This window comes from Mytilus trossulus, chromosome 2, assembly GCF_036588685.1.
Source record: "Mytilus trossulus isolate FHL-02 chromosome 2, PNRI_Mtr1.1.1.hap1, whole genome shotgun sequence".
Lineage (NCBI taxonomy): Eukaryota > Metazoa > Mollusca > Bivalvia > Mytilida > Mytilidae > Mytilus > Mytilus trossulus.
In genome coordinates, this window is record NC_086374.1 from 47698925 (window position 1) to 47722980 (window position 24056).

A 24056-nucleotide genomic window follows, 5' to 3' on the forward strand; every position below is an offset into this window, starting at 1 on the left:
GATATAGGTTCACAAATTTATTTTCACATTCTACTTTCACTTTACACACAAAACCTACTTTCTCTTTCATCATGGACGTGATAGTTATTGGAAGTTGTAACATGGACCTCTCAACGTAAGCATTTAGTCTAGAAAAATCACTGAAAAATCATGCACAAAACTCTCCAAAATTGTTTGTTGTGTAGGTAAAATAAATATGTCGTGTGGTCTAGCGGGACGTACAGCTGCAGTGCAGGCGATTTGGTGTCACGATATCAAAGTAGCATGGGTTCGATTCCCGGCGATGGAAGAACCAAAAATTTGCGAAAACAAATTTACAAATCTAACATTGTTGGGTTGATGTTTAGACGAGTTGTATATATATATACATATATACTGCTTGGGGCAACGCCCACCTTTTACGCTCAGCCCTTTTGCTGAAGGTGCAAGAGGCTGACGGTATAGCGAAATCCAACTCGTCAACACTCGGTCGATGATTTCACAAACGGCTATGGATTTATTTTCTGTACAAACTTTTTTTCTCTCAATTTTAGCATTACATATTGTGGCAGCTGAGGGTGAAACAAACAGTTTTTTCTCAGGGTGCAAAACAATTTTTTTTTCACCAAAAAATGAAATCCAAAGTCCCCCCCCCCCCCCCCCCAGGAAATCAAATGGTTGCTGCCTTACATTTTTCTAAATGTGTTGCTGCTGACTTAACTAAAACCTTAATTATTGGTTCATCTGTGTGCCCATTAAAAATTCTCTGAATTAACATGCAGTCTTGGTTATTTTAACTTTTATAAGCCAGCTGTGCAGATAAGTGTTATCGTCATTTAATTGTTATTCATGTATCTTAATCTTGCCTAATTGTATTAATACAATAAAGAGATGTTGTATGAGGGGGACATCTGTGAGGAAATAAATTTTACTTTAATTTCGGTAAAACGGACAATCCATAATTTGAGAATATTTTACATTAAAGCGACTTTAAATTAAAGTTGTAAAGAATTGATTAAATTCATTTGGCAAATATACTTTTATAAAGTTAGTTACGTTATAACGGTCACTATAGATAAATGTTGTTTAAAGGTCAATATTACATGTCAAGCCTCAAGCTATTCCCTAAGTCAAACACTTTACAAGTTCGTTATGCAACTTTTCTTCGGTCAAATTGAATACACAGATAAATCAATTGATATATGGATTGAACCTTATCCAGTTAAGAATAATTAAATAATACATCAAACAAAATATGTGATGTCCATGTATATTAAATAGCGGTCAGTTGGATGTTTCCAACAACAAAAATGTGAGGAGAAAAGAAGGAAATTTATCAAGAAATTATTATAAGCTTTTAGCAAAAGTATTAAACAAATAACTTACATGGGCCTCAGTTTATTGCTAACGAAAGTACTACATGTACTATATAAACCTGTTTCGCCCAACACTATGCACTTCGGTGTTGCGGCATATTAAAATATAGAAACTTCATTTCTATTATTCACAGCCAAAACGTCCCACCCAAAGCCAAACTACGGCAGAGTTACAGGTCCGTCTTAATAACTACGAGACAGTAAAATAAGTCTTGATACATCTATCCACATTAGATCAAACGACGTGAATGAAAAACCTAATGACAGAGCTAACATGAAAAATATGAACCAAATTCAACCAGAAAACCAACGCCCTAATTAAGAATAATACAATTGACGAAAAATAATATGAGAAACAAGAATGTGTCCAAAGTACACGGATGCCCCACTCGCACTATAATTTTCCATGTTCAATGGACCGTGAAATTGGATAAAAAATCTTGTTTGCCATTATATTTAGAAAGATCATACCATAGGGAACATTTGTACTAAGTTTCAAGTTGATGGGACTTCAACATCATCAAAAACTACCTTGACCAAAAACTTTAACCTGAAACTCACACTTTTATTTTTTATGTTCAGTGGACCGTGAAATTGGGGTCAAAAGACTAATTTTGCTTTAAAATTAGAAAGATCATATCATAAGAAACATGCATATATGTGTACTAAGTTTCAAGATGATTGGACTTCAGCTTCATCAAAAACTACCTTGACCAAAAACTTTAACCTGAAGCGGGACAGACGGACGAACGGACGGACGAACGAACGGACGGACAGACGCACGAACGGACGCGCAGACCAGAAAACATAATGCCCCTCTACTATCGTAGGTGGGGCATAAAAATCAGGACCAACGACAACCTCGAGATCTGCTCCTAACAGGCACATACAGAATGTGATGGGGTTAAACATGTTTGTGATCGCTCAACCTCCCCACTAAACTGTGATATTGTCTGTAAGTGTCTTATTCAATAGGTAGGTACAAAGCAAAGCACAACGTACATAAAAACAAAAGACACAAAGCACCGATTTATATTCAAAGAAATTCAATACTCGCAGTTATAGAAACTTTAGTTGAAAGCCAAATAAAACTACTAAATAAATCATGGTCTCTTAAGAAACTTACTAGTATGTCTTCTTCGGACTGTATGTTGTATAGTTCTTCCGAAAATACCATTATAATAGATTTAGGTAACCTACAGGACATTTGTCAATACATCCCCGCTTTTATCATGTTGCTGTTCATTTTGATATACCTGCATCTCTATTCGTTTTCCATGTTTTCACTGGACAAAAGGTCAAGAGAATTACTTGTACTAGCTATATACTTTCAATCAGAAATATTGCTTGTCTATGGAAGTTATCATTCATAAATTATTGGATTGTCTAAAATATATACTCGGACTTCTCTTGAACTGAATTTTAACAACGGTCGGGTTGTTGTCTCTTTGACAATTCCCCATTTACATTCTCAATTTTAAATGATATATAGATAGAATAATTTAATCAACATGTGACTGCAGATGATCTCAGAAGATGGTTTACCGGTTATAACCTTTGCCAGCTCACTTAAGGAATCGAAGGGGTTTCAGAAATTGACAACTTTGTGGAAAGCGAAAGGGCATTTATCTAAAAATAAAATGTGTTTGATAATCATTAGAGAATCAGATTCTTACATTAAGTTACTCGTGGATTATCGGATTATCCAATCTCAATAGCTAAATTATAACTTTTAAAGTCCTGGCCAAGACTCGGACAAGTTTTAAAATTCAATAATTCAACTTTCTGGATTGGACAAAACGATACTAGTAATTCAAAGGTACCAATATAAGAATCTATACTTTACAATTGGTCCAGTAAAGAGACAAGTCCCCAAATGTAAAGCGACAAAGTAACACCAGTTCCTTAAATGACCTTGAATTTCTAAATTAGTGCTAGATCAATTACGGTAACTTGATTTTCATTTCTTCATTGCTAGATATGCTCCAAGGTTTCCTAAGCCGGGAGAAACAACGACTGGGCATAAATATGTTGTTGGCTTTGGCGGGAAAGGTGCAAATCAGTGTGTGTCAGCAGCAAGACTTGGCTGTAAGACGGCAATGGTCGGAAAGGTGAGAACGTCAATATATTTATCTTAAAGTAGGTTATAACAAATAAGAAGATGCTGATGATTGCAAATAAGACAACACTCCACTAGACTGGACTGAACGACGTGGACGTTAGCAACTTTATGGCACCGTATGTCACTCAAAAATTAATAAAACCCATACCATAAAAGCAATTGCAATGAAATGCTCCGACATGACTAATGTAAAACAATCCAAACAAGAAGTCTTACGGATCTTACAGCCCGATTTATGTAGTCACGATTAACAAAGTGACGATATTAACATCAACTACAGGTCACGTACGGACTTTAACAATGATCCCAACCAATACTAAATAGAATACCAAACTATAAAAAGTAACGACATGTCAAATGTAAAAAGAATTCAAAAGTTAGGAATCCTATAAGATTATTCAATTCTGACTAGACATCGTTTCAGACTTATAAAGATTATGAACTTTCCGATTAGATTTTCCTCTTATTTCAGTGTTTTTGTGATTTTACTTTTTTTTCATAGGGAAAATATAAGTGACGTATATCGAATTTTCTTTAGGTTGGAAACGACGACAATGGAAACAAAACGATTGATAATTTTAAGAGCAATGGTGTAACAACTGGTAAGTGAAATATTTAAAATTTTAGTATCAATAAAAGAAGATCACATAGTTTAGCTTATAAACACAATTTATTTGTACTTTCAATAAATATGACTCGATACGCTTTTGGTAAAGGTTTATGGTTGAACTATCTTCGAAGGTACCAAAAAGGTAAGTCGATTGTCCCTTGCATTTTTTCATACCATAGTAAAATTCTATAAAAGTTGTCCAATCCTACTGGAAATCTTAGATAAAGTGAATTTTGAATCGAACGACGTCTCTGACTAAAATGAACCATTTTTTAATCGAAAAACAATAGATAGGCTTACTTCAAGCACACTTTCGGAAACAATGACGCAAATTCAATTTTTCACCGGCAAATAGAATTGATCAGAACTTGGAAGAAGCTTTTTTAAGAGATCCGATGTTATCTGACTTTTTCACTAACATATATATATATATATGTTTTTGATAAAAGAAAAAATATAATGTAACAGCAGCTCTCATGTATTTTTCATCATAATAATCGTATGGGTTTATAAAATTCAAATTTCAGATTATATGGCAGTTACTGACCAATCAAGTACGGGTATAGCTGCTATTACCATTGCGGATACAGGTGAGGAATAATCTGTATCTGACTTTATCTAGTAATCAATCGGGCGAGATATCAAAATTATTGACCACCTCTCCGCTTGATCTAACTCAAAAAAGCTAAATGGTATTTCAAAAACGACTTTCTTTTAGCATGACAAATACTGCCATTTTCACTGTAATTTCAGACACTGCTCTGTTATTTAAAATATTTATTATGATCAAGAGGAAACTTACCTGGATCTTTAAATTATAGGAGTTGCTTACAACCAACGTTATATTGTTGGGTCTTCTAAATGTTCAACGAAACCTCATTATAAATTATTAACATCGATATGAGCAATCAAAGCCGGGCCTCAAAGTTATTGTGAAACTACCTGTGATAGATGTGACATGAATGAAAATCCACAGATGTGTATGTATGTACAATCAAATAGGCGTTCATCTTTCAATGTATTTGACTTTACAACACTTTATTCAAGAATTTTCCGTTCAGCCAAACTAAAAGACAAAATAGAAAAGAATGGCAAGTCGTTTAAAAGAGGAGCACATGTTGTTCCCATTGAAATACCGACTGTTTTTTTGGTCAAGAATAATGTATTCGAAATGGGCGTGACTTTAATCTTCCGATAGATGGCGCAACATTGTAATCACAAAAGTTGGCTTAATCCGCCAAGGGTGGAGAGAGCGGGAGTGGATCGTAACCCTTGGCTAGCGAAGATGCATCACACCTTGGTTATCTGTCATGATTAAATTTGTATAAATTACTGTGGATTTTCTTCTGTATGACCCATTACTGAGAAGGAATGGGACTTAGTATTTTACCAATCTAAAAATAAACAAAGCCATAATTACATTTATTGGAATTCTATTTCAGTTTAATAGATAAATATTTGAAAATTGTCGTTTGTCAAATCACGTTTTTAGGAATATAACACATATGAAAGAAACTGGCGTTCAAAAGGAATGGTATACTTAGTGCATTTACCTTTACATTGGCGATAACAGATATACATTTGTCCTTAGTTGAGTAGATGATTTATAAAATATTTAATCCCCGTAATATTATTATTATTGAAACAAAATAACAGAACGATTATTGTAACAAACTGTTTTGGCTTTACTCATTTTAGGGGAAAACTCTATTGTTATAGTACCAGGCGCCAATTTGTTACTGACTGATGTTGATGTGACGGCTATAGAAGACCTGATAAAAGGTTCAAAAGTAGTGGTGTGTCAATTGGAAGTTGGACTGTCGGCTACATTGGAAACATTGAAACTTACCCGAAAGCATAATGGTAAGATTTGAGACGGAAGTTATTCGAAGAGGATACGGATCAGGTAAAGCGGTGCCTTTAAATGTTTTTCATAATGCAACATAATGGTGATTACATGATACGTTAAAACATTATTTTCATCCGTTACAAACATTTCTTGAGCAAATAAGATAAACTCCGAATTTTGTGTTGTTCGTGCTGCTCATGTTTAATTTCTATGTAGTATTTGTTTTTGTCGTTTCTATTGTTTTGCCATGCTGTTCTCTTCAATTAACGATTTTTGTTTTACTTTTTCGTATCTTCCAGTTTATTTACGACGTATTGGTTTGAATGTCCCTCTGGTATCTTCCGCCACTCTTTTCATCCCCTTTAAAACTTAAAATAATCTTCAATAGTCATATAGCATATAACATGATTAATGAAAATGAAAATAAGAAAACATTACCTTTCACAAAATACACCCACTGTGTTTATGAATGACACATATGTTATTGAAAGCTGACAATTGTGTATTTCTTTACAGTCAGGTGTATTTTAAACACAGCACCAGCACAGTCGGGCCTTTCAAATGATTTCTTTGTATTGTCCGATATTTTGTGTGCAAATGAAAATGAGGTAAGCAACATTTACAAACGAAATTTAATTTGATAACAATTTATATCTAATATGTTGAAATCATGCTTAATCTTTTAATATCGTCTTCTATTGGGAAATTTAAAACAAGGTGAACAAAAAGAAGTAAAAGTTTTCCTCCTTTTAAATATTCATATATTTATAAAAAAACTGTAAGCAAGCCAGTATTTATATATATGTGTTGTTCAATAAGTGTTTTATTTGGGTAAAAGGAGACAGATCTGTTAAGCAAATTTGTTTGTTTCTGAATCCTAAATATTGATAACATTTGCTCTTCAACTTCGTACTTTATTTGGCCTTTTAACCTTTTTTGAACTCGAGCGTCACTGATGAGTCTTTTGTAGACGAAACGTACGTCTGGCGTATATACTAAATTTAGTCCTGGTATCTATGATGAGTTTATTATTGTACCATATCGTTTTGTGATGATTTACCGGAATACATATACTCCTACGCAAACTACACCAATCAAGCAATAGGTATAAAAGACATATAGAAGTCACCACATGGTTACCAACAATATACTTATTTTAACATATATCATTTTTGAATCACCAAAAGTGTTTAACAGTTTTGCCTTCTTGATACAGGCACACGGAAGTAAGATTTGCAACAACAAAAATTGTTTTAAATATTTTAAGACTATGTTGGTTTGCTAATTAATTTTTATTAACATGTAGGCTTATAGTATATAGTAAAACAAAATAATAAATGTTTTGAATATAATTAGGCAGAAATGATGACAGGGTTACCAGTTTCTGATGTTGCGCAAGCTGAAGCAGCAATAGATGTGTTGCTAGGCAAAGGTTGTCGGTATGCTATTATTACATTAGGTGAAAAAGGGACGGTCTTTGCATCAAAAGATAACAGAACGCCTACTTATATACCAGCAACGAAGGTCAAGGCAGTTGATACAACAGTAAGTTCGTCTTTTTAAATTAACTTAAGTACTACCGAAAAGACTGTTATTGTTGTAGTTATGAAAGATCATAAAGATAAGTTGTCCCAGACAATTTTGTCATTGCAGAGATTTTTTTTCTTCTTTCATAATCAAAGCGAATAGTTCACCCCATTTGTGGTTGATTCAGAACCTTTGTTTTCCGTTTATAATGGAAAGACGTAAAGTGTCATCAAATTAGTATGTTACACTTTAATTTGCTACCAATATGATGATACCATTGTGAACTAGCAGTGCCCTTTATCATTAAGCCAATACGTTGGTTCTTCTCCAATTGCCCTGACTTCAATTTTTGTTAATTTAACACCAAAACAGAAAGAAGGCTTCACTGATAGAAAGCGATGATAGAAAGATTTTTATGCCCCATTTATGGGAATTATGTTGTCTGGTCTGTGCGTCCGTCTGTTCGTTCGTCTGATCGTCCGTCTGTTCGTCCGTCCGCCTGTCCCGTCTCTGGTTAAAGTTTTGGTTAAAGTTTTTGGTCGAGGTAGTTTTTGATGAAGTTGAAGTCCGATCAACTTGAAACTTAGCAAACATGTTCCCTATGATATGATCTTTCTAATTTCAATGCCAATTCAGAGATTTTATCCCATTTTCAAGGTCCACTGAACATAGAAATTGATAGTGCGGATGGGGCATCCGTGTACTTAAGACACATTCTTGTTTCCTCTAATGTTGTTCGATTTCAGTAATGTTTCTCCAAATCTCGAGTATTCCAAATACTGGATTCTAGCACATTAAACGAACCAATTAGAAAGTAAACATCATTTACATATATTCGAGTTTAATATGAAATCGTACGATGCGGGAGTAAATTCAAAGCTACTAGTTGACGTATACTCTTTGATATAAATAATAAATAATAGAGACAAAAAAACAAATAAAAATGTACGAACAAAAACAAATGTGGAGGGTTGTCTCATTGTCAATCATACCACCCCCTCTATTTTATATTAACGTATGAAAATATTGTTGCGTAACGGGACATATCTTACTGTTAACTTTGGTTTAAGAGTCGCGAACTTTTAACCTATCTAAACTTTCAATATAGTATAAGCCGTACGGTTTCCTATAATTGCCAACATAAACTTTATTTGAACTTTAGTTAATATTTGTCTCATTGGCAATCATATCACACATCTCTTTCTTTTATTGGTATTTTCGAGGTATTTTAGCAAAATGTTTCTTTCCTTTTGTTGCAATATTCATAGTGACAAATACTCTAAGCTGTATGTGATGACCACTGCCTTATCTTAATCAATACCAATACCATCTAACATTTAAGCATAATAACTAACAATAATGTGTGTGTTTTTTTTTTTTTTTTAAACGACATGTTTTGAATAAAAAAAAAAAACTCATCAAAAATTCTTTGTGTCGCTAATGATTTTGATTTCTTAAGCTTGCATAACATCCAGTGACTTTTATAAAAAGTATATAAGGTATATACGAGTGCATGTATCCGACTTTCTAGCAGTTTATATAAAGTGTTATTCTAAAATATGCTATGTTTAGACATAAGTCATTTTCTTCAAGCAACACAAAAATAATGCTTTCAACGGAGAAAATAGATACCATTACTGTGCTTCAAAAAAGGTTATCTCATTTCTCGGTTCAAGAGAATAATGTGTTGATTTTATTTGGAGCTACGATGTATTAATAGAAAACAGAATAAAAAAAAGTAAACTATCAAATGAAACAAAATTGATATTTCGTTTTTATGTCAAGATTTCTTTTTCTATTTAGGGAGCTGGAGATGCATTTGTAGGGTCCCTAGCATTCTATCTAGCAACCAGACCAGATTTATCATTTGAAAATTCCATTCAAAGAAGTAGTATTATTGCCTCCATAAGTGTTCAATCACCTGGTACACAGTATAGCTATCCATGGAGGAAGGATCTTCAACCAGAGCTATTTGAATAAAAAAAACCAATTATTATTGGTTTAATCAATTTACAATATTATTTTCTCTGAAGCCCTTGCATAAAAAAGGGTTTTATTGGGCCGTTTAAAACAAACATGCCCAGCAATACAATCAAAACAAAAATTAAGTACTAGTATATGAATCTAATCGAACTCATTATTGCAACAAACGAATTAGTTGCACTTGTATTGGTCATTCCAAATCTGATGGCATTTGATAATATTCAAATATCTTGACAATGGTTGGGAATCAAACCTCTCAAACATATTTTTTAGTTTTTCATAAGTGTATTCATCTTGATTCCACCAACCCGGCCATTTAAGAATGTTTTAAAATTATTTTCAAAAAAATAAAACAACAAAAATATCGAACACCGAGGAAAATTCATAACTGAGAGTCCTTAATGAAATGTCAAAATGTCAAAAGCTCACATTAAGCGAATGGATAAATTCTGTCTTAGTACAAGCATTTTCATATTAACATATTAAGGTGGCAATTTGGAGCATTACATCATGTTTAAACGTTTTTGTAAGTTGTTACATCGAAGGACATGCATATTGTTTACTAAAATTAATCTGTATGACACATTTTTTGTGTCAAGTCATGACAGATTATTAACATTATCATTTTCATGCATCTCATACGCTTTTCTGTTTTACCCTTTATCTGTCACGCTCAAAACCAGAAATTTTGAAAACCAGGGATTTATAAATACGTTGAAAAGTAAGGAGCTGTATTACCAAATAGAGACATAAAAGTAATTTAAAAATCTACCAAAGGTAAGAGTTGCCCGAGAAAGTTAAAACCTTGGCTTCCCATAATGTATCGATCCATTGCTAGTATTAAAAGGAAAATAACTCCCGTGAGTTCGACTCGCTCTCCTGGATTAATCTTCGTCAGGAAAGATTGAACCCAAAGAATTGAAAGCCATAGATGCACAAACATGAGACACGTTAGGTGCTTTATGACCAAAAGGGATCTAGCAATACTATACACGTAAGGAGCTATATGAATTTTACATCCATGGATGAATTGAAGACAAACACTAGGTCTATAACGTTTGAAGTTTACTTTATTCTTAGGAAATGTTTAAAAATAGACAAATGTGTGTGTGTGTGTGGAGGGGGGGGGGGGGGGGGGTCATGTAAAAATTTAGCAGTATTAAGCTATCATCACTTACTCAGTTGGTTATACATGTTACATACATAAGACAACTTTTTCATTATAAACACCAAGGATAACCAAGAATACAATGTTTTAGAATGAATTTCCTTGATCCCAACATTTATGTTCACCAAATGTATGTTTGACCTTTTTCTCACATTCAATGCAATAAGAACAGAGGAAACCGACTATCAGTTCCGTCAGAATTGTTTTTTTTTATTTCCGCGTTTTAAATCACGTAATTTGTTTTTCAATTACTATTAGCGATATAAATAGTCAATTAGCACCAATCTTCACAACAATCTAGCCATTTTTTCATGAGAAAGAGTTAATTCAGTAAGATAATTTCATAAATTATATGTGGTGTCAACAAAAGTTCAAACTTTATCATCCTATGCAAAATTAAACACAACTATTTGAAATAAAAAAAAATGTTCGTATTATCTTAAATTTAGGTTAGTCTGGTTTTATCAGGTAGGAGACACGGAAGATGCATAATAGACTTATATCATATAGGCTTTGCTCACTGTTGAAGGCCGTACGGTGAACTTTAGTTGTTAATTTCTGTGTCATTTTGGTCTCTTGTGGACAGTTGTCTCATTGGCAATCATACCACAACTTCTTTTTTTATATTTAGCTAAAACTGTCACAATCCTGACTTAGTACAGGACAACCTCCTGGTAATACCAATATCGCTAAAAAGACAACACTACGTGACAGTATTACTGTACAATCAGCCAAAAGAACACTACGTGACAGTATTACAGTACAATCAGACACAAGAACACTACGTGACAGTATTACAGTACAATCAGACACAAGAACACTACGTGACAGTATTACAGTACAATCAGACACAAGAACACTACGTGACAGTATTACAGTACAATCAGACACAAGAACACTACGTGACAGTATTACAGTACAATCAGACACAAGAACACTACGTGACAGTATTACAGTACAATCAGACACAAGAACACTACGTGACAGTATTATAGTACAATCAGACACAAGAACACTACGTGACAGTATTATAGTACAATCAGACACAAGAACACTACGTGACAGTATTATAGTACAATCAGACACAAGAACACTACGTGACAGTATTACAGTACAATCAGACACAAGAACACTACGTGACAGTATTACAGTACAATCAGACACAAGAACACTCAGTACAGAGAAACGCATATATATTGAATAAATAATATAATGGTACATAACAACATGTAAACCGCAAAATAACAACGCACATCTTCCATTCATGACAGTACAGGGCACTACTAACAGTGACCCTTTTTTTGTGATGGATATATAATTTTGATACAAATACATGGAACAAGATACAAATAAATCACAATGAATTTTACAATGCTAGTTCAATAATTATGATTATAACGGTTTTAAAAGGCTATTTAAGATAAATGTTGTGACGACGTCATAATAATTTATTCATTGAAATTGAAAATTAAGTGGACAAATAAGACATATGTAAAATGTATCGAATATACATCATTCAACCGAACCCACAAAAGAAACATCAGAACCAAATACGTGCATGTTGGAGTTGGATGTATAAATAACATAACATGGTAATGCAAATTCATACTCAGCAAACCAGTTATATTAGAGACGGGTATTTTTACAATGCAGATAGGAAAAAGCCAATAGAAACCGTATAATTGATGATAAATATCATATCATATGCAGAAGGTTGCAACTATAATGCTATGAGAATAAACTATATTGAAAAATATCATTGGCAAAAGCATCAACTTTTGAACTTGCCAGATGTTATCATTTCACAATAATGCAAAATAACTTAATGATTAAGGTGAATAATTTAAAATATTTGTTCAATATCGAACAAATCCGTAATATGTAATTATCATGGTTAATCTCTTATTTATCATATGATTATAGGCATTTGCCACGCTGTGTGTTTATCTTGAATACGTATTGATATTAATATGATACTGATGCACTGAAATGTTCATGTAAAAATGTCCTTTTTATATATAAGATGTATCGCATTGAAATAAAGTTTTATCACATTTTTTTTATAGTACATGTTGGATAGTCATGACTTTACTTGTGTTCCTTTATTAACTATAAGCTAATGCTTTGCATTAGTTTTATTCTGATAATGAAAGTATTTTTTTAGTCGAGACAATTGACCGACATCATTAATTAAAAAAGTGTAAAATAGAGTTGAGAAAATTGTGTGAAAAAAAATGTTGTTCTGATATTTTTCTTATAAAATATTTTGTTAACTTAGGAAAGTTAGAAGACGGTTTGCCAAATTTGAATACGTTAACAATGAATCAATGGGGCATAAGCTATCAAATTCGTGTTCACCTATTTGACTACAATTCTCATACTTGATTAATAACGAGTTAAAACGTAAATCCAAATTATAAAAAAAGTCTACAATAAAAATGTAACAATACGTAGGGTCTATAATATCAGCACGGATTTATTGTGTATTTCAGTCTAGACACCATCTTATTAACTATTGAGGTGATTCCGAAAACAACCGACTGTTATATAACCCGATATAAATACAAAATAACGATAGCAATATATAGCAAACTCGTGCAATTGTTTTTTTTCTAGGTTTGATTGATTTATTATACAATTAAAGATATACGTAAATCATCGTTTTTACCTGTATGCGAAAGCGTTGTGGATCTGATCAGTCAATCAAATGGTCAACCCTTGTTTTCACTTTCAATGTTGACTTTCTTTTCCTTTTGATAAATGGAAACGCTTAATTCATGCTGAACCTATCTTTACCTAAGGGGTTAAATTGTAGGTCATATGGATACAAATTCAAGTGAATAATTAATAAACGATATTTCTTATCTTATTTTGTCAAAACTGAACCAAAATGGCTTCTCAAAGCGAGTAATTATTTCACTATTTCACTTTTTATCAATGATTTCTTTTTAAATATATCTTGAAGCTAATACTCTTTAAGATAAAACCTGAAATTTTTACCGCTGAAACTCAATCTGAAGATGAATACTATTTATTTGAAGTAAGGCAAATGAAATATGATACTATCATGATGAAGAGATATATATTAAAGACTCATGTTTCTACATATTATAGGTTGGAGATCAATCAAACTTATTTCTCGTGTTAAAACATAAAACCAAACAATCATAGTCATCAGCGGTCAATGTTTCCTTAAAGATGTCAACCGCAAACGGTGTTTTTCTTTTTAATCTTTTTATAATAATTGAGCATCGGTAAACTAATTTTCCCTAAACTTTCATTCATACTTGTTTTACCTTGATGGCATTAAAGAGCGCTTGATGATCTTTTGATTTTTTCTATTGCTGTATTTTACAGTAACAAAGTTTTTTAAGATGATGTTGTTCAATACAGTGTGATTGATTACCGTACTTATTAATACGACTGAAATCACCTACTAAGTCATATGTTTTCCCTTTCTGGTCAAATCGTAATGTCACCTCGAAGACAGCATCTCCAGGCGTTGTTTGAACTGTTATCTGATAATCAATATAAGACTTAACACGATCGTTGTTTGTAACCTTCCTATCCATGACGTGTTGTCTTGTCTTCTTAATTCGAAGCCTTTTTTCAAACGGTATTACAAGAAGAGCGTGTTTTATACTCTTCAAGAATAATTGTTCACAAACGTCAAAGGAATCTTTTAAATCTTGATTGATCAAAGATACAATAGTATGTCCAACATTGATGACGGTTTTATTTTTAATATCTAATGTTTTAAGTTTAGAACAAGTACACCAATGAGGTTGGATATCAGCGTCAACACATGTTCTGTCTTCGGAAATCTCATTGAGCAAGCTCATAGATCTTTTCTTTATCACCTCCTTTTTCGCAATTCCATTGAAATCTAAAATATGTTCTAATGTTGCGAAGATATCAAAAGGAGTTGTAAGTCTTCTAGCATTGATTTGTAAATTTCTATTAATATCTGGATACTTTTTAAGGAACCATGGGGGGAATACAATCAACATAAAAGGAAGACGTTCTTCCATTTTTCCAACAAACGTTTCTCTAACTTTACCAAAACGCATTCCATGATCACTAAAAAAGAATACAACGGTATTTTTTAAGGTATCTCTTTCAAACATGTCTTTGAAAAATTTGAGATATATTGTATCTGCTTTATATGTTCCATCAAGATAATCATGTGTCAGTCTTGTGATGAATGAGAAAGCAAAATGTGGTTTATACTGAAACATCTTCGTAAAATCCTTTAAATAGTCAAGAACTATATCGGTTTCTGTTCTCCCATGCACACAATTGTGATAAGAATTCCAAATATTTTTATTTTTTTCCATAGCAACACTAAAAGGCCTATTGTAGTAATCTCCTGGAGTTTTTTTCTTAAATCCAGCTCCAGTAAAATCAAACATTCCTATATCAGGATCATCTTCAGCATAGAAAGTTCTATATCCCTTTGCAGAATAATTATTCCATATAAAATTATAGTCGTCCATTTGCATCAACCGTACTGACTTGTTCCTTGGTAACTGATCTGCAGATTTTCCCGCAGTCATCGGTACTATATTTGGAAAAGTGTTATCAGCAACTTTATTATAGCCTAGTAAATCTATGGCGTTGATTTCATTTACCAAATACGACCATGTTTTCTTCATATAACGAAGCATATTATTTCGAGCTATTGAATCAACACCCAACATCAAAATATTTAACTGTTCTTTTCGTGTGTTTGCAAATTTAATTGCATTTTGTTCACATCGATCTTCGACGTCTTTTTTTAAATGAACAAAAGAAAAGAAATTTGTATACAAATCTAGACCAGCTTCAGTGTAACATTTTACACGAACAAATTCATTTGATATATCAACATGATCTACGAATTCATTACTTTTGTTTATAAACTTAAAATAGTTGTGGTGATGCATTCCATCATATGGTCGCCAAATGACTTCATATTTGCAGTATTTCATTTTATTTTTAAATTGCGAGTTATTGACAGCTTTCCAATTAATTAATATTGTATTTCCTATTGAATATAATAGGTCATCCTTTATGGCACACTTTAAGACAGTTCCATGTTTTAACATGCGTTTCACTGATGTATCAAACGGATCTATATGCGGAATTTGACAAAATGAAGTATCTACTAAAAAGGGAGAACTGCTATTTCTTAACTCAGGTATGGTAAATAACCTTTCGGATGATACCTTATAAAGAGAAAAGGGAATATGCTGGTAATATGCATAACAAACGAACATGAAAACGAAGAAACCAAATATAGAATACATGCAATTGCGTTGTTCCTTCATGTTTTGATTGATGGTGACGTCACTCTTGTACTTTACTTTACACTTTACTAATTGTTTTGTTTCTCTTATGTAGAGACGTTCTGTTCTGTTCTGTTTTAGTAGTATTCTTCCACTATCTTGGAGAATCGTTGAATGCACTATGTAATACGTCCACTACTGTCATTTAAATACGAACTGAAACACCATCTTATCGTCCAGGAAAATAGTCATACTAGTAAATAAAAATATAAATCCTAGAGTGTAAGTGTAATAATTACTTGCAGGTTGTTGCGTTGATATGATTAAGGGATATATTGAGCATATAAATTTTGTACCCAAAATCACACTCTCAGCTGAAAAATACGAATTAAAAAAGATTTAAAAGGATTTTGGTGAGTTCTCACGTAATCACTTGTGGATATTTAAAATCCCAGACACGATTTCTATTATGACGCAATATATTTTCAGAAACGAAATAAATAATACTATTTATATCAAAACGTGAAAAACTCAAAAACTATGTTATAAATGCAAATCTACTGTAAAATATTTGAAAAAAAGAAGTATGCTTGTTTTGTTACATTGTCCGTTTATTTGTGATTTTAGTTAAAAATAAATCAGTCAGTTTTTAAAATACTGATATTAAAAAAGAAATCGCTTTATTAAGCGTGGAAATTCTTGTATTTACCTTGAATTGTATAAGCATTGCATGCAGTAGTTTTTTTCCCCTCAAAATTCTCAAAAATTAATAATGATGCCCGACAGAAGGATTTCTATCAAACATTTGATGATTGATATTTGATAGATTTATACTTCTCTTTGTTGGGTCAAAACAAGTGACATTATAATACCTTTTCCTATTGATGTATATATTGTAAGCTAAGACAAACTTACGTTTTCAATAGTATACCTTTGATATGTCAATGTAATTATTGGATACATATGCCACCGTGCATTTCTGATTTTGTTAAAATATAATATAATAAAAAAAACAAGCGTTACAAAAGAAAAAGTTTGTTACATATCGTACAATATACATTGATCGAAATCAATTTAACCATACAACATTTCATTACTTTCTTAAATAATTCGATAAGAAATCAATAGAATTTTAATCAAAAATGTTGTATAACTTCTGTTCTAGTGTAGAAATGCTTACTCGTTTTTTTCGATAGGTGATGTAAAAAGTGAAACATTTGTTTGAGTGTTTTTTTTCTACGTAAATTTGATATGGCTGCGAAAAATCATACACTTTCATTGTGTATATATGGTAATAATACAGAAATAGTATAAGATCCATTTTTTTGCAGAATCATTAGAACATTTCAGTCCTCTCAAAGGTATGCCAACATTGAATAATAAAAAAAGACCAGACCACAAAATGTCCTTGCCGAAAGAATACATTTTCTATTAATTTATTGGTTACGTAAGCCGGAGTGCCCCGGGAAAACCATAGACTTTCGATAAGAAAACTGGCAATCCTAGCCAACTTAGATTGGAGTAGAGTGCAGCCGCACAAGCGGGGTTCGAACTCACAACCACGGTGTTTACTGACTAGTGATTACAGTAATAACTTCTCAGACCACTCTGCCTTCGAGACCCCTAAATATATTTTAGGAAAAACCTTTATTCATATCAATTATTAACGACACCAAAATGAAGCTTTTTGGTAGTTTTCGCAAACGTGTGGAAACATGATATATTATGCTCGAATCTCTAAAGCCAATTTGTAAAACTAAATTTACATATACTAATACTGACAACCATGATGTCTAACGAAGATCTGATAAATTTAGATTCATAATACTTTATCATGACCTAAAAAAGTTACCCCATCATACATTTTCCTTTTTTATATACGTGTAGATGTTGAAAATAACAAAATATATAATTTACGTTTTCCTAATAATAACTTTTATACGTATATCTACGTGTACAAATCTTAAGATTTAAGGAACGCAAATGATATAACACGATAATATATGTAGATAATTTTATCAAATCGTGTTGACAGAAATTTCAGCTGAACATAAAGCTTTCGTGAGAGTCAATAATTTGGACTTTTGATTTAATCCAAAATATTTACAACTAAATGGACAAAACCAAAAATATAACACTTTATTATGCAAACTTGGTCATATTCCAATAAGTCAACTTTATGATATTTTTCTGGAGTGTGATAAAGCTAAATTTATGGTAGCCCTATGTACGAATGCATCCTTATCATTACAGCGTTTTGTGATCAGAATGTGTTTTCTAATATCGATAAACCTGAAAATCAGGAACAGGATTTTTTTAAATTGAAATATATTAATAGAGGTATTTCTTTTATTAACTTATCTAGTAAATTCAATGATTCCACCATCTATAGCCAAATACCTTCATATTTTGATAACACAGAACCACCGATATTTTCGTATTCTCCACCCCCAACCCCCCCCACCCCCCAAAGCAGATATTTGATTGTGAGCGTCAGTATCATCAGACGTCAATATAGGAAATAGCGCTCCTTCAATTTGTTACTGTGAAACATCTAGTTTAAGTTATGGTCACTATGTTCATGTCTTTATAGGAGACCACAAGTAGAAACAATTACTGGAAATGTGAAGATATGATTGAAGCTTTAACTTTATTCAATGACAGTGTATGCATATTATTTTCTGTGACTGTATCTTACATTAATTTGTAGGATCCTTTACTATAGATAATTTAGCTGATCTGTAACCACAACATCTTCATGTCTTATATATCATGTACTGTAGTACGCCGCTAGATTAAAACTGACGTGGAAAGGTAACATATGGCCACCGAAAGCTCTTTTTTTGAGAGCCCAGGTGGTCGTGTGGTCTAGCGGGACGGCTGCAGTGCAGGCGATTTGGTGTCACGATATCACAGTAGCATAGGTTCGAATCCCGGCGAGGGAAGAACCAAAAATTTGCGAAAGCAAATTTACAGATCTAACATTGTTGGGTTGATGTTTAGACGAGTTGTATATATATATATGCATACACTGTTATTGAATATATATATATATTCGGCAATCAAGTGTTTCGACAGCTAGTAGGTATTTCTATTGGTACTAAAGGCCCCCCTTTAATAGCAAATTTTATCCTTTATTGCTGGAAAATTCAGATTATATATATAAAAAAACTCAGTAAAGACACGCCATTGCTACATTTGATTGACGCATTAAACAATTTCTACTGTTATCTTGATGATATTCTACGTTATATAATCCAGAGTTCTCTAAATATACTACCGAAATGTACCCAAAGAAACTTACTGTAAATAAATGTAACATACACATAGTTGTCCTTTTCTATACATTTCAATATATAAAAGGGAACTTCCATACTAAGATTTTTGACAAAAGAGACGATTTTTCATCCATTTTGGTTAATTTCTAACCGGATTTTTGTGACAAAAATGTCGGTTATTGATTTCGGGATGTACGGCGGGCAGGCGGGCGGGCTGGCGGTCGGGCGGTCGGGCAGTCGGGCGGGCGGGCAGTCGGGCGGGCGGGCAGTCGGGCGGGCGGGCTTCAATCAAATGTTGTCCGTGCATTAACTCATGAACCGTTCAGCCAAAGCTTTTAAAATTTCAATATGTTGTAACTGACAACTAAATGAAGGTCAAGTTCAATAATGTCGATTTTGACTATTACCGTTCAGGAGTTATGGTTCTTGAAAGATTGAAAAATGAAGTTTCCAGTCGTGTACGTGCATTAACTCATAAACCGTTCAACCAAAGCTTTTAAAATTTTATATGTTATTACTGACAACTAAATGAAGGTCAAGTTCAATAATGACGATTTTGATTTTTATCGTTTGGGAGTTATGGTTCTTGGAAGATTAAAAAATTGAGTTTCCAGTCGTGTCCGTGCATTTATGCATGAACTATTCTTCCAAAGCTTCCCAAATTTTAAGATGTTGTTACCGATGACAAAATAGAGGTCAAGTTCAATAATGACGATTTTGACTTTTACCATTCATGAGTTATGGTTCTTGAAAGATTGAAAAATGGTATTTCCAGTCGTGTCCGTTCATTTTCTCATGAACCATTTTACCAAAGCTTTTGAAATTATTATATGTTTACTGATGACAAAATAGAGGTCAAGTTCAATAATGACGATTTTGACTTTTACCGTTCAGGAGTTATGGTTCTTGAAAGATTGTGAAATGGCGTTTCCATTCACGTTGTTGCATTTACTCATGAACCATTCAAACTAAGCTTTTCAAATTTTAATATGTTGATATATACTGACTACAAAATGGAGATCAAATTTGAAATTGACGATTTTCACTTTCACCATTCATCAGTAACGGTTCTTGTGATATCGCCAGGACACAAATAATGTTAATATTAATACGGTTTGCTGTTGTTTTGACATTCTCTTGTCCTTGTTCCTTTGCATCCATCATACGGTGTTTATGTATGACAATTCGTTCGTTATGATTTTGTGTAGCGATGTCACAGATTTTAACGAATGTAATCAATGATCAAACAAATAATCTTGACTTTGAACTGGCTGTTATCAAAGGGAAACAATTCAATCTCAATCTCAATGTGTTTAAATCTCAGGAGAGATAAATCTTGTTCCACGAGGGGGTAGCTAGTCAACTATAGTCTATTTCTGAAACATATTTTGGATATTTATTTTGCTCAACCAAATTGTTTAATAATTAATTCATCACTTTGTGCTCGATAAAATCCCTGAGTATGTATTTGTTATGCAATCTTTGGTGTTTTGTGAAAAGACAGTTTGTATTATGTGCGTGAATGACATATAGTTGATAATAACAAATACGCATGGGAGTTAAAAAATGAGATGTGTGAAAAAAGATGTCCATTCACATTAAAGCAAAAAAACCTGACTCGTAATTTTTACATATATACGTCAGACGCGTTTCGTCTACAAAAAGACTCATCAGTGACGCTCGAATCCCAAAAAGTTAAAAAGGCAAAATAAAGTACAAAGTTGAAGAGCATTGAGGACCAAAGTTCTTAAAATTTTTGCCAAACCAAGCTTAGGTAATCTATGCCTGAGGTAGAAAAGGATCCATTATGCAGAGGATACAGATCAAAGATTGGTCTAATTTGACAACTGATAAATAAAAATACGATGGATGCCTAATGTAATAGCGCTATCTAAATAAAATAAATGAAAACAATATATATTTTTTTTCAATCAGTACAATTTTTATTATGTAGACCAAAAGTAGAGAAATATCGCATTGAATGACTCCAATAAGAACGCAGCCGGCAGAGCGCAGCTTCCCATGGTCCGGACTCCATGGTTGGACTCCATGGTTGGACTGATCGCTAGGCCACTAACAGCTCAATCATTGGATGTTGTCATTAACTACATACAGTTTTACTGCTTTCAATCAACAACAACAAATGGAAGTTTTTAACGACCTTGACTGGCTATACAGCCCTTGCACGGTCGGATTTCAATCAACAGGATATTTCCAAACAAATTATATAAAATGATTAGGTCTTTCAACAAGGGTTATAAATAATAAGCAACGATGCAAAAATTGAATTTTAGAACATAGATAAGTCTTTTTAAAAAATGATTTCAAAACAGTAATATCTATTCAATTTAACAAATATGTACTGAATAGTGTTATGTACCAGAAACAAACAATGGTTTGGAACAAACTATATCACTACGAACGACAACTCGACCTAGAATGTTGCTCACATTTGTTGATAATGTAAACAAACATCGATTCACAAAAAATGATAATATGTAGCAATTTACAACAATCAGAATGCTGTAGTAGAGATCATCAGGAAATTAATCTGGTTTGCCGCCCGGAGATGCCGATAAGTGATATTTTACAAAATCATGTTTTCAGTGGACGTGATGAACTGTCCTTGCCAAAATTACAAATAATTCAGGTATCTAACATTCCTAACATATATTGATACCACGATAATACATTGATAATTCTGCCTTGTTAAATATACCTTATTGTCGAAAAATACAGCAATAGTTATGTCATCAACGGCCAAAGAAAAAATCGTAATGATCAAGCATGGAATTCTGCAAATTGACCGTCTCCAAAAATATTAAATTCTAAAATTGAGTTATCGTCCTTTTCGCGCCCGACGACTATTGAAAAGGCTAATCAATGCATCACTGGTTATTAAGTAAGTCAGATTTATCGTTTCTATAAATTACGTTAAACTTTATTTAATTCTTTCATAGATACAAAAATTGCAATAAGTATATTGATTAGTAATAGAGATCTTATTAATGTTGTAATAAGTCTTTGTAATAACATTACTTGTTTTTTCTAATAAAGCAATCACAATTGATAATTTATAGTAAGACTTTCTATTTCGTTATGTAATACTTCTGTTTTAGGTTCGGATGTACATAGACGTCAAAACGTTGGAATCTGCTGCATTTGTTTGCACTTTTCCTAAGTCAGGAACTTGTTGTTCAGTCGTAGATTGTTGATATGGTTCATGAGAGTTTTTCTATCTATAGATTATATCGTTTTTTTGTCTGTTTATTTTGTTTACACTTGTCATTTTTGGGCGATTTACAGCTTGCTGTTCTGTGTTACCGAAGTATCGGTACTTTGTCTTATAATTATTAATTTAAATACATTGTGACATGGATGGAGAGTTGTCTCATTGAGACTCTTACCACATCTTCATATTTCCAATTTAATATGTCTTCTGCATTTGTTTCAATCGTTTATCACCAATATTTTAATCTGGTGTCCGGGCGAAACGTTAATTGGTTTTATTCAGGTACGTGACTACCTTACGTGTATTAAAAATAACCATGCCTACTTGACCTTTACCAAACATACAAAGTTTGCTCACGGTAGCTGTTAACCAATGATGTTCCTTCAAATGTACAAGACGTAAGATAAATACGTATACATGGATTACAAACAAGAAAGAAAAACAAATTTGAAGTGAATTGAAATACGCATGACTTTTTGATATATAACGATATGACAATAACTTAATCAATTACAACATTTAAAGGAACAGATCTGCTAATGAAAAGGGGTAACGTTTTTAATATAATTCTGCATTACAAAAAGTATCACAAAAATACTAAACTCAAATGTAAATATAAACAGGAGCAGTCCATAAAAACAGAACGAATGGAAACCTACAAACCGCAATCCTGATTTGATACACGTATTTGTCGACGAAAATGGTAGGTTAGAATTAGTTTTATAGCTAGGTTAATATGAAAATATAAAAAAAGTTAAAATGTTAATGAGTCGATAAAGCCATCAAAAAGGTAAGATATTGAGCCAAAGATGAAGTACACACCAGATGATTTGCGTTTAAAATTTAAAACGATAACCAAAATTTAGAAAAGCAAATTTAAAAAATCTATCCTGTTTTGTTAGTCAAGTATCAACGTACTGTAAACTTGACTGGTAATGCAGTGCAAAGATAATCTATGCGCCTCGGATTGAATTCAAAGGACCAGAACTAATGACATTATATCATAATAAAAAACATATTCCATCCTGTAATTTTATAGTGCAATTTCAGTTTAACGTCCGTTGACTAGCAAATTGTTTGAAATTATTTAATTTGTTTGAATAGTGACATTCCTCCTTTGATTTCGGAATCATCTGTTTTGCGTATCAAATTACATAATTTCCTACTTTATCTATTCATGCCAGCACATCGTCACATTTTAAACTTTCAAGAAAATTAAACTGGCTGCTTGTCCAGACAAAAAGGGAAAAAAGTTATTTTTCTTTGAATACGTCAATCTTAAAAAGCCGAATTAATATGAAATTCATGATATAGATATCATCTTTATATGTTTTTTATGAATAATTTTTTTCCATCTTAATGCATGAGACAAATGTCTCTCATAACTACTATTTTAGGTATTTTAAAACATTATAAGCTTTACTTCCGTTTTATCAGCGTATTTTATCTTCTGTCAAAGCACTTCTAATGCAAATCATTTTCATTTTTTGATCATTTTTTTTTCATCCCATATCTCTAAATTCATCTGGTAACATGAGTAAGACGACAGGCCTCTGAAATACACTTATTATAATCTTGATACTTTCGATACAAAAACTAATTTTGCCTTTGTTTTTTGTTTTTATTTCAAAAATTGTTACCTGGTTAACCATCGTACCACGAGAA

At 32.5% G+C, this 24056-nt stretch overlaps 2 protein-coding genes across 2 annotated transcripts; one reads left to right on the forward strand and one right to left on the reverse strand.

Moving 5' to 3' along the window:
• The first annotated feature begins 8 nt into the window (after positions 1 to 8).
• Positions 9 to 9472, forward strand: LOC134705187 (ribokinase-like). Its single transcript, XM_063563945.1, has 8 exons — positions 9 to 115; positions 3334 to 3466; positions 4016 to 4079; positions 4615 to 4677; positions 5786 to 5950; positions 6453 to 6544; positions 7293 to 7481; positions 9267 to 9472. Exons 1-8 carry the CDS (start codon positions 72 to 74, stop codon positions 9441 to 9443), a joined length of 927 nt encoding a protein of 308 aa, XP_063420015.1. The 5' UTR covers positions 9 to 71; the 3' UTR covers positions 9444 to 9472.
• A 4480-nt stretch (positions 9473 to 13952) lies between these two features.
• On the reverse strand, positions 13953 to 15170 carry LOC134705813 (uncharacterized). Its single transcript, XM_063564530.1, has one exon. It carries the CDS (start codon positions 15168 to 15170, stop codon positions 13953 to 13955), a length of 1218 nt encoding a protein of 405 aa, XP_063420600.1.
• Positions 15171 to 24056: the final 8886 nt, after the last annotated feature.

What these genes read in the sequence shown, in the direction of transcription:
- LOC134705187 (XM_063563945.1), top strand. Translation starts at nt 72, where the DNA reads ATGGACGTGATAGTTATTGGAAGTTGTAACATGGACCTCTCAAC. An exon ending in GAGCAATGGTGTAACAACTG is followed by an intron (nt 4,080 to 4,614) that starts GTAAGTGAAATA and finishes TTCAAATTTCAG; the next exon opens with ATTATATGGCAGTTACTGAC. An exon ending in TCAAGGCAGTTGATACAACA is followed by an intron (nt 7,482 to 9,266) that starts GTAAGTTCGTCT and finishes TTTTCTATTTAG; the next exon opens with GGAGCTGGAGATGCATTTGT.
- LOC134705813 (XM_063564530.1), bottom strand. Translation starts at nt 15,170, where the DNA reads ATGACTGCGGGAAAATCTGCAGATCAGTTACCAAGGAACAAGTCAGTA.